Source organism: Odocoileus virginianus, chromosome 2 (genome assembly GCF_023699985.2).
Source record: "Odocoileus virginianus isolate 20LAN1187 ecotype Illinois chromosome 2, Ovbor_1.2, whole genome shotgun sequence".
In the NCBI taxonomy this organism is placed as follows: Eukaryota; Metazoa; Chordata; class Mammalia; order Artiodactyla; family Cervidae; genus Odocoileus; species Odocoileus virginianus.
In genome coordinates, this window is record NC_069675.1 from 70,742,594 (window position 1) to 70,756,934 (window position 14,341).

The 14,341-nt window shown below is 55.3% G+C and overlaps 1 protein-coding gene across 2 annotated transcripts in view; it reads left to right on the forward strand.

The window, feature by feature from the left end:
* The first annotated feature begins 8,364 nt into the window (after positions 1 to 8,364).
* ADCY3 (adenylate cyclase 3) overlaps positions 8,365 to 14,341 on the forward strand; it is an 80,810-nt gene continuing 74,833 nt past the window's right edge. For both annotated transcript variants that reach the window (XM_020870406.2, XM_070450941.1), the window contains exon 1: positions 8,365 to 9,140. In XM_020870406.2, the coding sequence (XP_020726065.1) occupies positions 8,466 to 9,140 (675 nt within the window). In that variant the 5' untranslated portion in view covers positions 8,365 to 8,465. The remainder of the gene's footprint in view (positions 9,141 to 14,341) is intronic.

Here is a 14,341-nt window from a genome sequence, read left to right on the forward strand (position 1 = left end):
TCTGGGGTCCACAATTGCAGAATCAAGGTGGTCAGTAGTGCCACACACCCTTTCCTGTGGCAACCAGAACAAATTATCACAACTTGAATGGCATAAAACAACAGAAATGTACTCTTTCCCAAGTCTGGGGTCCACAATTGCAGAATCAAGGCGGTCAGTAGTGCCACACGCCCTGGAGGCTGGAGGGGAGAATCCCTCCCCACCTCCTGGGGCCTCCAGGTGTTCCCTGGCTTGTAGCCACATCCCTCCAGCTTCTGCCTCCATCGTCACAACACCTCCTCATCTGTGCCTGTCTTCTCTGTGTGTCTCCTAAAGACATCAGATTTAGGGTCATCCAGGCAATCCAGGATGATCTCGTCCCTTGATCACAGCTGCAAAGACACTTTTTCCAAATAAGATCACATTCACAGGTTCCAGGGATTTGGCCGTGTACCTATCTTCTGGAAGGGTGGTGACAAGGAACGGTGCAACCCACTACAGATCTCCAAGTGAAAGATGACTACTATTCCTTGAGGACAGCTTCAAGGGAAAATGACATTGAGCACTTTACAAAAAGTATCAAATTTGATCCCCTAGCACGTTGGGGGGTGGGGGGCGGGTAGGAAGATGGGGATAAGATCAGACCTGGATTTGGAATGATCTATTGCCCTAGTTGGGGGTGTAGAGAATGGGTGATGGGAGGAGAGAGGAAGAATAGGGTCAAGAAATGCTTCCCGAGTCCTGAGATGGGGCGCCAGGCCAGGGAGTGGCTGCTGGAATGGTTTAGGTTTGAATATCTGCAATGAGGGCATGGAGCTAGCCCTTCTCAAAGCCCCTAGCCTGACCCCCTAAGAACTGGGCTCTTTTGATTATTGGGACCAGAGGGAGGGAGAGGCACTGTGGAGTGGAGGACTCCATCTCCTGCTGGCCTGCGTCTTGTCACCTCTCAGCTTTCAAAATCTTTTTCTGCTCCTTCGAATCCCCAGCAGGCTGGGAGAGGCTCATTAGGGCATATTTCTATGGTGCCTCTTCCCGGAGGGGCCCTGGCTCAAGTGCTTTTGGAAACGTGACATTTCCATAGAGACCTCGGGATTACTCAGCATCCACATGTTGCTTGGCACTCCTTGGACATGTGTCTTACTTGCCCCAAATTTAACCTGTCTGGGCCTCAACTTCCTCATCCAGGCTGAAGCAGAATGATGTTTTGAGTGTCTTCCAGCTCTGACACCTAGGGAGCCATGATTCTGCCAGGTGCCCCTGGCCATAAGTTGGGCACTGAGTCTGAGATCACAGTGTCTTGCCCGGAGCAAGCTTCTGAGGATTCCCGCTGGAGCTGCGCTTGTGCACCACCTGAAGCACCTGGAGTCCAGCCCTCCCTTGCCCCTTCCTTGCTGTGGGCTCCGGAGCAAGTCACCTCTTGTCTCTGAGCCCGTTTCCTCACCTGTAAAATGGGGACCTGGGTAGTACCCAAGTCATAAAGCTGAAGGCAAGAACACCACAGCGCCTGGAGGCAGGATCCCACAGGAAACAGGGTCGCCGCCCACAGGGCAACACGGACCAGTGCGTGCAAGAGGATGAATGGCTGGTATTAAGTTGATGTTATTTCAGCAGCAGGTTATGGAGTAGCTGCTCTGTTTCAAACACTGGGCTGGAGGAGAGCTGGCCCAGCTCATGAGGAGATGCTCACACCCAGTATGAATCAGACCCAGAGATACCCCCATCCAGGGAAGAGAACGTGGTCCTCATTGTGCTCTCTGCCCACCCAGAGGCCCCAGGAAGGGAGCAGGGCACTGGGGCCATCAGATGGGGGAGGAGGGATGAAGCCAGCACCTACCCGCTAGGGCGGTGTGGCTGTGCCCATGAGACATGTGCATGCTCGCCCATCACACTCCTCACACACGTGCACTCACAGGCATCTCATATACGTTAACTCTCACTGTCACAGACTCTAACACAAAACATGTACTCATATACTCCGAAACATACTCTTACTTGTACATGCTCACAGTGGTCCAACAAGCGACCCAGAGGAGAGGCAGAGCCAGGGAGACCCTAACATGGACGCAGAAGCATCAAGAAACAGAGGACAGAGACACAAAGAAGTGACATTTGGGCTGAGTGTCAGAGAGGAAAACCACAGTGGGGGTCAAGAGAGGGACCCAGATGTAACCACAGGCAGGGCCCGAGGGAGGCGGCAGCCCAGCCCGGCTCTGAGTAGGTCCCGCGGGAACAGGAGCACCAGAGTGGCTGGGCGACCTGGCCAGGAGGTGGCCGGTAACTCCCATTTGACTTGTCCTGTGGAGACTTGCCAGCCATTCTGCTGGGCTTTCCTGGGAGCTCAGATGGTAAAGAATTCACCTGCAATGCAGGAGATCTGGGTTCAATCCCTGGGTTGGGAAGATCCCCCAGAGAATGGAATGGCAGCTCACTCTAGTATCCTTGCCTGGAGGATTCCTTGGACAGTGGAGCCTGGTGGATTACAGTCCATGCAGTCGGACACAACTGAGTGACTAACACACACACTGATGCCCTTGAGCCACGTTTCCTAGGGGGCAGTCTCTGTCATCCACCACGATACTGAGAATTGGGGAGCTGGAATCATCTGTTTGAGTCTCCTGCAGCATCCAGGCCAGTGCCCATGGTTGACTCCAGAGGACTCCTGTCCTCCAGATGAAGGCTCCGAACCTCTGAGCTGGAGGAGTCGGCGAGGGGTCTGGGCCCTGTAGAAGACATCCTCCTGGCCCACCCATCTACTCTGCAATTGCTGTGGGTACACCATGCAGACTCCTTGCCTCTCTGCACGAGCGTCCTGTTTCCTGCCCCGCCGCCCACTACTCGGCCTCCCTGAGGCTCACACTGGCATGTCTGCAAGTACTTAAGAGTAAACCCACCGACTGGGGCCCCTCAACCCCTGTAGGATGGAAGCAGACAGATAAGTGCCATCCCCCCTCCCCCCTGCTCCAGTCACCCAGCCAAACATGCCCAGGTACCTTTTGCACGGCTCCTCAGAGGGTCCCAGAGGGACTGAGCCCCACTGCCCGCGGCAGGGACCACTCCCTGAAGTAAATACACACCCTGTATTTACTGGCTTTCCTGTCTTCCCTCCCTGGGAGTCTCTCTCCCAATTAAACCACCTGCACACAGGCCCGTGTCAGGCTCTGCTTTCAGCTGAGGCCCCAATCAGGGCCCTCCTGGGGCCCAGCACCAGGGGAGCTGGGGATCTTCTTTCCTCCCACTTTTCTTTCCCCAGGACTCCAGGGTTCTGCTCTGATCTATTGTTTGCCGGATTCAGGAGCCACCGCTTTTCCCCAGGGGGGCACACCACTCTTGTTTATCCAATAACCATTCATTCTCAGCAATCATCTCTAGTCTCAAACCATACAAACAAAAGTTGCCTTTGGCAAACAGGTATCCTGTCTGAGTGGATCCTGGGATCGGGTGGAGGTTGGGATGCCCTCCAAGCTTCTAGCCAAGCCCGTAATTCTGTCTTCACTTTAGGACATGTGTCATAGGCAAGTCACCCACACAGCCATTCATGGTCTTGGGTTATGTGGGTGTGTGCATGTGTGTTTGCAAGATAGATTTACTTCATCTTTTGATTGTAAAAGAATGCATGTCAGTTGTCCAGATAATGCAAGATGCATAGCTTAGAAACTGAAGACACTTTGCCCCCTTTTCACTTGAGTGGGGTTATTTTTATTTTTTTTTATTTATTATAATTATTTTTGCCCCACCATGCAGCATGTGGGATCTTAGTTCTCTGACTAGCGATCAAACCCACACCCCCTGCATCCCCAAAACGGAAGCTTGGAGCCTTAACCACTGGACCGCCAGGATAGTCCCTGCGTGAGTGCTCAGTTGCTACAGTTGTGTCCAATTCTTTTCGACCCCATGGACTGTAGCCCACCAGGCTCCTTTGTCCATGGGATTCTCCAGGCAAGAACACTGAGTGGGTTGCCATGCCCTCCTCCAGGGGATCTTCCCATTCCACGGATGGAAACTGCATCTCCTCTGTCTTCTGCATTGGCAGGCGGTTCATTACCACTAATGCCACTTGGGAAGCCCAGGATAGTCCCTAGTTATCTTTAATTTACCCCGGCCCAGGACATGCTCTGCATCAGTGAATGAGGCCTGTTGGTCCTCTCAGGGACAGCCAGGTGCATTTCTCCTTAAGGAAATCATCCACTCATTCAGTGGCTGTTTTGAGCATCCACTAGGTGCCACGTGCTGGAGAAGCAGCCGTGAGGGAGACAGCTGAGACTCTTGTGGCCTTGCTGTCTGTCTCTGACTAGCTGTGTTTTCCCTGACTGCCTCTCTTACTCAGTTGCCTCTGGCTTCAATGAGGGGCTGCAGCTGCCCTCCTGGGTTTCCCACATCCATAGGGAAGGGCTATGTGTATGACCCAGGATGAAGAACAGGGTTGGGAGTGTGATGTCCTGCTGCTGAACCTTGGCAGAGGCTCCAGACAATCCGATGCTCCCCTCCGGTCCTGAAAAGCCCTGTTTCAGGTGGCCTGTGCTCAGCTGAGGGTCTGTCTTGGTGGACACAGTACCCTGGCAGAGCTGGCAAGCATCTTGAGAGCATGGGCAAGGTGGCTCCTCTGGTCTTTCCTGATGGATGCCTGAGCCAGCTGGGCATCCTGGGTGCTCTCAGCACATATCTGTTGAACAGGTGGCATGGCTGAGAGAGGAGGATTGTGGAAGGCCAGGGAGCAGAGCAGTGAGGTCAGCAGTCAGGGTAGGAGGGGGAGAGAGATTTCTGTGTGGAACCCACTCCCTTCACGGGGTTTGTGGGGAGGAGAGGCCAGGGCATGGGTGGTGGAAGAAGGCTCATCAGGAAACTCATAGGGCCCAGGGGCTGGGTGTGGCCTTGCCAAGTGGGGAGCTCCACAGAACCCCAAGAGTTGGCATGGGTGCCAGGAAAACAGGAGGGATTCACAGAAGGCACGATGTGCTTGTCCCTTGTACCCAAGCAGGCTCAAACAGTATTCATCAGCTTTTTCTTTTCACTTTTATTAACACATGTATCTTGGTTGTGTTGGTGGTGGTAAAGAACCTGCCTGCCTGCAGATGCAGGTTCAGTCCCTGGGTTGGGAAGATCCCTGGAGGAGGGATGGCAACCCATTCCAGTATTCTTGCCTGGAGAATCCCATGGACAGAGGAGCCTGGCTGGCTACAGTCCATAGGGTCGCACAGAGTCAAACATGATGAAAGCAAGAGCATGAGCACTTGGTTAAACATAAAAATCATACCTCCTTTAATATTGTGAAATGATTCAAAATTCAGAAAACTAAGATCATGGCATCTGGTCCCATCATTTCATGGCAAATAGATGGGGAAACAGTGGAAACAGTGACAGACTATTTTTGGGTGCTCCAAAAGCACTGCAGATTTTGACTGCAGCCATGAAATTAAAAGACGCTTACTCCTTGGAAGAAAAGTTCTGACCAACCTAAACAGCATATTAAAAAGCAGAGACATTACTTTGCCAACAAAGGTCCGTCTAGTCAAAACTATGGCTTTTTCCACTAGTCATGTATGGATGTGAGAGTTGGACCATAAAGAAAGCTGAGTGCCGAAGAATTGGTGCTTTTGAACTGTGGTGTTGGAGAAGACTCTTGAGAGTCCCTTGGACAGCAAGGAGATCCAACCAGTCAATTTTAAAGGAAATCAACCCTGAATATTCATTGGAAGGACTGATGTTGAAGCTGAAACTCCAATATTTTGGCCACTTGATGCAAAGAACTAATTCATTTGAAAAGACCCTGATGCTGGGAAAGATTGAAGGTGGGAGAAGAAGGGGACGACAGAGGATGAAGTGGTTGGATGGCATCACTGACTCAATGGACATGAGTTTGAGTAAGCTTCAGGAGTTGGTGATGGACAGGCATGCTGCAGTCCATGGGGTCGCAAAGATTCGGACACGACTGAGCGACTGGACTGAACTGAACTGAACTATTCAAAATAAATGTTTGAATTCCAATGGGGGGAAATGCTACTTTATTGAAACTGTTGTTTGTTGTTTAGTCACTTCAGTCTTGTCTGACTCTTCTGCGACCCTGTGGACTGTAGCCTGCCAGGTTCCTCTGTCCATGGGATTCTCTGGGCAATACTGGAGTGGGTTGCCATTTCCTTCTCCAGGGGATCTTCCTGACCCAAGGATTATTGAAATTACCCTCCTCCTAATTTGATGTCATATTTCTCACCTTTAGAAGCAAACCCTGACAGGTTTGGGCTGAGGTTAGTAGTTTTTCGTAGTTAGTATGAGGAACAGACAGAAACAGCTATGATAGGATCAAGTCTCTAATGAATCTACCTCCTGAGGTTCTGCAAAGGGCCCTCACAGATGATCTCAAGAGATCCAGGAGTCACCTTCATTCAGGGCCTGGAGGACTGGGTTTCTCTCTTTTCTTACCAAGTTCTGCTTTCCCCAGGGAGCCCACCCTGAAAGGGCTGGCTGTCCTCAGCAACTCCCGCCCCCCTCCCTCCACATAGTTACTTGTATTTCAAAACAACTTATCTCCCTTCTTTCCCTTTATCTAAATTCCTAAAGCCTGTGGTTGGTCTTGACTTTTTGTCAAATCCGGGGAAAGTAATTTATACTCTGGTGTAAGAGACTGATAGACTTAACCATTCAAAGGAGCATCTGCGTTCTTAACAGCGTTCCTACATTCAAAAAACGCCTCAAACAGGTGGAATGTGCACAAACGATCGTTTTGAAGCCGGGTCTCTCCCAATTCCACGTGCCTCCTGGGCCACTCCTACCCTCTTCCTTGAAGAATCGGGCTCAGTTGCGGGCCCTTCTGCGGCAAGCTCAGGCCGGCGTTTGGGCTGCCAGAGTGGGCGGGGACACAGGCCTGGCGCGCCGGGCAGGGGAGTCGTCCCCAAACCCCAGCCCCCGCCTCTCCGAGCCCGGAAGGAAGTCGCGGCAGAGGAGGGGGCGCCCGGGATGCCCCGAGCGTGCCTCACCTGCGAGAGGGCACGTCCCGGGCTTTTATCTTCCGAGACCCGGCCTGCGGGGGGAAGGCCCTGATTAGCCCATCCTTCCTGCCACCGCCCACCCCGAGCTTCCACGCAGCGATCGCCGCCCGGTGCCGGAGCGTGGGGCCTCGGGGGCCCCTGCAACTCGCCCCCGCGCTCCTCCTCGCGCTCCTCCTCCTGCCCCCGCACCGGGTTCGGGTCCCTAGCGGAGCGCCTCCCCCCGGCACCTCCCCTACCCCCCAACCCCCGCCCCAGCTCCAGACCCGCTCGCCTAGAGGGCGGCGACTGCAGGGAAGGAGGGGCGCCGCCCGCCTCCCGGGGCCTGGAGCGCGCGTGGCCCCGGAGCCGCCAGCGCCGCGCGGGGACTCACTGTGCCGCGCGCCCGGGCTCGGCTGGCTCCGCTCGGCGCGCGGGCGGGGCAGAGGATGCTGGCGGGCTTCCCCGGCCTCGGCCCGCGCTCCCGCCGCCAAGGGCCCCGGGTGCGCCCCTAGCAGCGCTGCCGCCGCCGCCACCGCTACCACTGCGGGGCCAGAGGGAGGGCGCCGGCCCCGCGAGCCGCAGCCCAAGAGGCTGGCGCCCCCGAATTTTCCAGCCGCCGCCGCCGCCTCCTCCCCCTTTCTCCAGCGGCCGGGCGCCTGTGGATGCTGAAGGGCAGCCCTGCGCCTTTCCCGGCCTGACGGCGGGAGGGTCGCGCCCGTGCCGGGGGACCGGGGACCGCGGCGCTAGCGGGTCGGCGCGGCTCCGCGGGGAGCAGCCCCCGGGCGCGCCGAGCCCTCCTGTCCCCTCCCGCTGCACGCGTGACCCGGCCTCGCAGCCCGCGAGGGGACTGGTCCGGGCCACGCGGCTCTCGAGTTCCCGCACAGGTAAGCACAGGGGCAGGGCCTGCCTTCCAGAGGTCAGACCGTGCCCGGAGATGGGTAGCCCCAGGGGCCAAAGGGCTGGCTGGGAAGGGAAGTAAGCAGAGAAAGATTCAGGAACCCCCCAGGCTGGCGCTGGTTTCTTGGAGCATGTTTTATCCTCACATTCTAAGACTTGGGCCTGGAGGCGACTTAGATGAGGAGATCGTGGGGTGAGAGAGACTGAGATGACGCGGAGAGAGACCAGGGATGGGTGGAGAGGTAGCCAGGCCCGTCCACAGCCGGAGACAGGAAGCAGAGTGTTTGGGTGGACAAGACTAAGTATGTGTGTGGTCGGGTGGTGGCCGTGAGCGTTGGGGTGGCGGGAGAAAGGCCTCGGTTTTGGAGCCTCTGGCAGCAAGGATTCTTCCAGGAGGGCTGGGGCAGGTCGTGGAGAAAGCTCTGGTAGGAAGGAAGAGGGGCTTCTACTTACTGATGTCCTTTTAAGTTCCAGATGGTCAGCGCTCCCTGGGCCCTGGAATCCCGCTCTGCGTTCCTGCCCGAAGTGGCCCCAGGTCTCCGAGAGTCCCGGTCGGTGGTCGGTGCCAGAGCGCTCCCTCTGCTCTCCGGCCGGCTTCTCCGGAGCCAGTAGAAGCAGATACCAGCCAGGATGCCGAGGACCCAGGGCTTCTCCGAGCCCGAGTACTCGGCGGAGTACTCGGCCGAGTACTCTGTCAGCTTGCCTTCGGACCCTGACCGCGGGGTGGGCCGCACCCATGAAATCTCTGTCCGGAACTCGGGGTCGTGCCTCTGCCTGCCTCGCTTCATGCGGCTGACCTTCGTACCAGAGTCCTTGGAGAACCTGTACCAGACCTACTTCAAGAGGCAGCGCCATGAGACCCTGCTGGTTTTGGTGGTCTTCGCGGCCCTCTTCGACTGCTATGTGGTGGTCATGTGCGCCGTGGTCTTCTCTGGCGACAAGCTGGCCCCCCTCGCCGTGGCCGGGGTCGGGCTGGTGTTGGACATCATCCTCTTTGTGCTCTGCAAAAAGGGGCTGCTCCCCAACCGGGTCACTCGGAGAGTGGTCCCCTACCTGCTGTGGCTGCTGATATCAGCCCAGGTCTTCTCCTACCTGGGCCTGAACTTCTCCCGCGCCCACGCGGCCAGCGACACGGTGGGCTGGCAGGCCTTCTTCATCTTCTCCTTCTTCATCACGCTGCCGCTCAGCCTCAGCCCCATTGTCATCATCTCCGTGGTCTCCTGTGTCGTGCACACACTCGTCTTGGGGGTCACCGTGGCCCAGCAGCAGCAGGATGGGCTGAAGGGAGTGCAGTTGCTGAGGGAGGTGAGTCCCACCTTTTGACCCGGCCAGTGACTTCCCTCCCCAGCGGCTCTCGGGGCTGAGGTGGTACCTGTTTCAGACAGGGGGTGGTCTGGGGCTCTCACCTACGTGTGTAGGAAGGACCACCTCTCTCTCAACCCCTGGCTTTGCAGTAGCGCTGGCCTGTGGTTGACTTGAGAGATCAGAGGGTTTCTGGACATTGGCCACTCTGTCAACCCACGCCCAGCCTGAGTGGGTGGCCGGAAGGGCCTGGGCCTGATCTCAAGCGAGGCAGCTTTGTCTTTGTCATTGACCCCTGCCAGGAAGGACTGTCATGGGGAAAGAGGGCTCCCCCCGCTTCTGACCCTTTAACTTGGCATTGAGTGGCTTCAGCAAGAGGCTGACTGTGTGGACTCTGTGCCTCTGCCCAGTGGGGACGGTGTTTGCCTGCTGAAAGCAGTTGTTATCAAGATGAAAGGTTGTGGGTGACCTCAAAGAACGAGATGTGAAGGGCTGTGTGGTTGTCATAGATCCCACTTCTGCTGCTGAGAGCTCAGGGTGCTTGAGTGCTCAGATGATAGAGGGAGTGGTGGTCTCCCCCTGGGAGCCATGGTGCAGGGATGCAAACGGGGACAGGGTAGCCAGCCACAGTGAGGGAAGGTCTGCTGGTTCTGGAGGAAGCCTTCTGCTGGAAGGGGCGCAAGTTTGGCTTCAACTTAACAGATAGTCTGTGCTCCCCACTGGGTGCCAAGACCCTGGGTAGGTGCTGAGGGGCTGCGGAGATGTGATGCTTGGCCTTCTGAGCTGGGTCACCTATGGGGCAATGGGGGTTCCATAGGGCTGAGAGTCTATGAATTCCACAGCTGTGTATCCTCCTCACTACCTTTTCCTCATTTTGTGTATGAGCCCAGAGATAGAGAGTGACCTCTCTTAGTCCACACAGCTAGATATGGCAGTGGGTAGCTGGAATGTCCGTGTCCAGATTCCCATTTCAGGGCTCTTCCTTCTACGTCACACCACTGCCCCCGTCTCAGCCAGAGTCTCCTGGGATGGGGGGCTGAGTCTCCAGGGGCGCAGCAGTGCCGGTGGGCGATGCAAGCACCCTGTGGGGCCGCCCCATTGGCCTCCCACTTGGTTAGAGGAAAACACAGGTTTTTTTTTCTCTGTTTTAACTTTCCCCCCGGTTCTTGGACCAAGATTCTTCCTGTTTTCCCATTCTGGCTCATGCAGTGTCATCGCACAGAAGCTTTGTGCCTTGGTTCTGCAAGGGCCTGGCCCTGGGCTGGTGTACATGGATTCAGGTAGGCACACTGGAAGGTCCCTTTTCCTCCCGAGGCCCTGTTCATAGAAGGGTGACAGCCTGCCATACCACTAATGACTTCTGAGTTGGCGAACTTCAAGTTGTGCCCCTGCCAGCTGAGGGCCCTGCTGGAAGCTATCTGGGCAAGAATGGTGAGAGACATTCCTTTTGGGAATCAGTGAAAAGCACAGCTTGCGGGCAGATCAGTGGGCATAGCAGCCTGTGGGGCCTGGGATCAAACTCGGAACCCTTTCCTTTTTCTAAACAGTCACTTCTAGCTCTTTCCTCTTTGCTGGGGCCCCTGGACCCCATGAATTTCCAGTATGCTTTGCTGCCCATGAAGGAGGCAAATCAGACGTTCTCCACATTGGAGCCCAGAGGGTGAACGCTTGATTGCTGTCTTTGGGGCGCTGCTAAGAAACAGAAACTCCAAAAGATTAGGAAACAGGAAAAAAAAAAAGATAGAAAAATAAGTAAATCAAGAATAGCAGTTGTTAGCATCCCAGGAGAGCATGACCTTGACGTGGGAGCAGTGCCTTGGATGCAGCTTTGGGACTACAAGGGGAGAGAGGGGGCTTACAGGGTCTGTTTGGGAGCCTGAGATAGAATGCAGGAGGCCCCAGCCTTCAGTGGGCTGTGTTCCAGAAGTTTCTGAGTCACTTGTTTGGGACTAATATGACTTTTTGAAAAGGTGCCTGCGTTCCCAGGCCCACCCACCGAAGTCTTAAGCCACAGGGGCCCTGCATTCAGTTTCTAGGAGCACGATGGAGCCCTGAGCCCCCTGCAGCCCCCTGCCGCCGTGGGGAGAACACCTGGACACCCCCCCCCAGCCTTGGGATGAAGCTCATCTGTCTGCTGCTCCCCTGGGCCCCTGAAACCCCCCAGGGTGGGGTGCCAGCATAGAGGGGGGCAGGGCTGGAGGACAGGATGTGAGAACTGGGCAACCAGACCCCCCTGGCCCCCGACAGTCAGAGTAACACCAGGCACTTCCTTGCGTCGCCTTCTGCCCACAGACTCCTTTTGCTTTGTCTCCTGCCATCACCTGTTGGCTCCAGCCAGGGACTCCCTCCTGGGTTGGTGGGGGAGGGGTGAACCCAGTTTCACAGTTAGAAGGAGACACGGGATTTCTGGGGCTTTATGAGTGCCAGCAGCACCAAAGGAACGTTCCCTATGCCTGTGTGTGCTTCCTCTGGCCCTTCATCCCCACAAACCCGTACCTGAGTCTGGGGTGGGGAGAGATAGAAGGACATGGGGGCCTTGGGGTAGCCTGAAGTATCAGCAGCAAGCCACCCAGCCTACCCTGCCTGGCTCTTCTCATGGAGGCAGGCTGGTTGGGGTTCCAGCAGGAACAGCTGGTGGAGTCAGGGGCTGCGGGATGGGATGTTGCTGGGGCTTCATTTATCAGTGGGTGAGTGGCTTTGACTGAGCAACAAGTATGGGCCTTGCAGCCTGCAGGTCTGGGACTGAAAGGAGTCAGATAATGATGTCAGAGGCTGTGGTGGAGGAGAGCACGGTGTGGGGCTGGGGGAGGGAGAAGCATACTGGCTTTTCCCACATCTCTCCCCTTGCCTGGGTCCTGGCCCAGCTTACCTTTTACTAACCCATCGGTGAACTGGTGAAGCAGGGAGGGAGTCAAGGGCAGGGCCAGGCAGCTGCTGATGGGTAAGAACGAAGGGGAAGATGGGGCGGGAAGAAGATGCAGCCAAGATGGGAAACATTCCTGTGGCCAGTGGCTGCTCCCAAGGCCCTCTCATGTGGCCGCAGACATCTGTTAGCTTCTGAAAGGGTCCTTAAAAAATGAGTCTGGCAAATTAGGGGCAAGGAACCCCTGAGAAATATTTTACAGCTTTATTTCCTAGCAAAGAGGCTATTCAGGAGCAAAACTCTCTCATGGAATTAATAGCCTGTTAAGACCTTTATTCACAAATTAGAGCATGCTGGAGCTGTGGATGTGTGATTCCTTTCACACCTACAAATTACATAGCAGATCATCCACCTAGTGAATGCGCATTCAGCCCTGGGAGGTTGGAGGGAGCTCATGCTGCAGATGTCCTGTGTATAGGCTGGACTCAGGTTCACAGGCATCATCTCAACTGATCTTGGGTGTTACTGGCTCCATTTTACAGACAAGAAAAGTGAGGCTTGGGAGGATGAGAGAAGGGAGGAGGACTGGTAACTAGGGAGGGATCACTGGTAGGGGGGATGATGGGTGAGGGGCAGGGGGCGTCCCTGAAAGCCTCTTTTTCTCTGCAACCTCTTTCGTGTATCCTTGGCTGTCCCCCGATGCCTTTGCTATAAGCAGCATTGAAGAACAGGGCCAAGAGGTGGGAGGCCCTAAAATATCACAGGGATCACCCCTCTGTTTCCCCCTGGGAATTGGCTGTAGAGGGGAGAAGCCTGTGACAGAATGTTCCTGGTGGAAGCGTGGCCAGGAGTTCATGAGAAGTGAGTGTGGGGAGCAGGAACAAGAGCTGGATGGGGAGATGGGGAGGCATAGCCTGGGGCTTGCAGCCTCCGAGGTAGGTGTGTGTGTGTGTGTGTGCGTGTGAGAGTGTGAGACAGACAGGTATCTGTATGTGTGTGAGTGACAGACAGACAGACTGGGAGTGGGCAACAGCAACCCAGCTCTTGGCCCCTTTGCAGCAGCCGAGGGGTGTGTGTGTGTGTGTGAGAGAGAGAGAGAGAGACAGACAGACAGGTATGTGTGAGTGACAGACAGACAGATGGACTGGGAGTGGGTAACAGCAATCCAACTCTTGTCCCGCTGGCCCTGGCTTCTGCCCCCATCCCACAGTGGGACAGATGGCTCATCCTCCACAAGTGTGTAGAGAGGCATCATGTAGGAATTGGAATAATAAGGAAGCACATAGGAAGGGACTGGGAGGCCACTGAATCCAACTGCCTGGGGGAAAGAATAGTCAGTTATTGAACATGTAAACATCTTTGCAGAAAGTTCCCTCTCAGTCCCTTCCCCTGGCTGCATTTTTCTGGGGTCTTTTCCTATCCTTTTAAGGTGAAGTTGCTCAGTCATGTCCAACCCTTTGCAACCCCATGGACTGTAGCCTGCCAGGCTTCTCTGTCCATGGGATTTCCCAGGCAAGAATACTGGAGTGGGTTGCCATTTCCTCCTCCAAGGAATCCATCCTGAGTCTCCTGCATCGGCAGGTGGGTTCTTTACCACTGAACCACCTGGGAAGCCCCAATCGGGTGCTCCAACCCTGAATAAACACTCGGCCACCTCTCTCCGAGCTGTGCCCTCATGAACACATGCACTCATGGTGATCTCCTTCCGTGGGTACCATCCTGACCGACACTCAGATTTTGAACTCAAAGATAGCCCGCAGGTGCAGACCCAGTGACCCTGGGGATGGTCAGGGTGCTCACGTTTACTGAGCTCTTGCAGTGTTTCAGGAGCATCTTCCAGCAAGAGGCAGATCGTATTTTTGCTTTACAGATGAGGACACTGAAATATGTGAGTGAAATGGCTCATCCAGGGCTATGTAGCAAGTGGAGGAGCAGGATATGAACCTGGCCAGTGGAATTCCAGAGTCCCTTCTCTTCTGCCATCATAAAAGAACCCCTTCGATCTTCCCCGAGAGTCTGTTGAGATACAGTTCCAGCAGGACTGGGTCCTCAGTCTCTTCACCCACGAGTATCAGAAGGAGCAACGTGGGGGATGAGGAGGTGTCTCTAGGGGCAGACATATTGCTGCTTATGGAGGGGCCGAGCTGTCTGGGCGTTTCAGCTGATAGTCTGTATACACCTTCGTGGCTGGAGGAGGCATTGTTCCATTACAGGACCTTACAGTAACCCATGTCTATAATCATGACCCCCACTTCAAGAAAACATTAGGTTACATTTAGTGTCAAGTGGGGTCTAATACTACATTCTAAAAATATTTTCTATCAGAAATAGGTAAGAACAA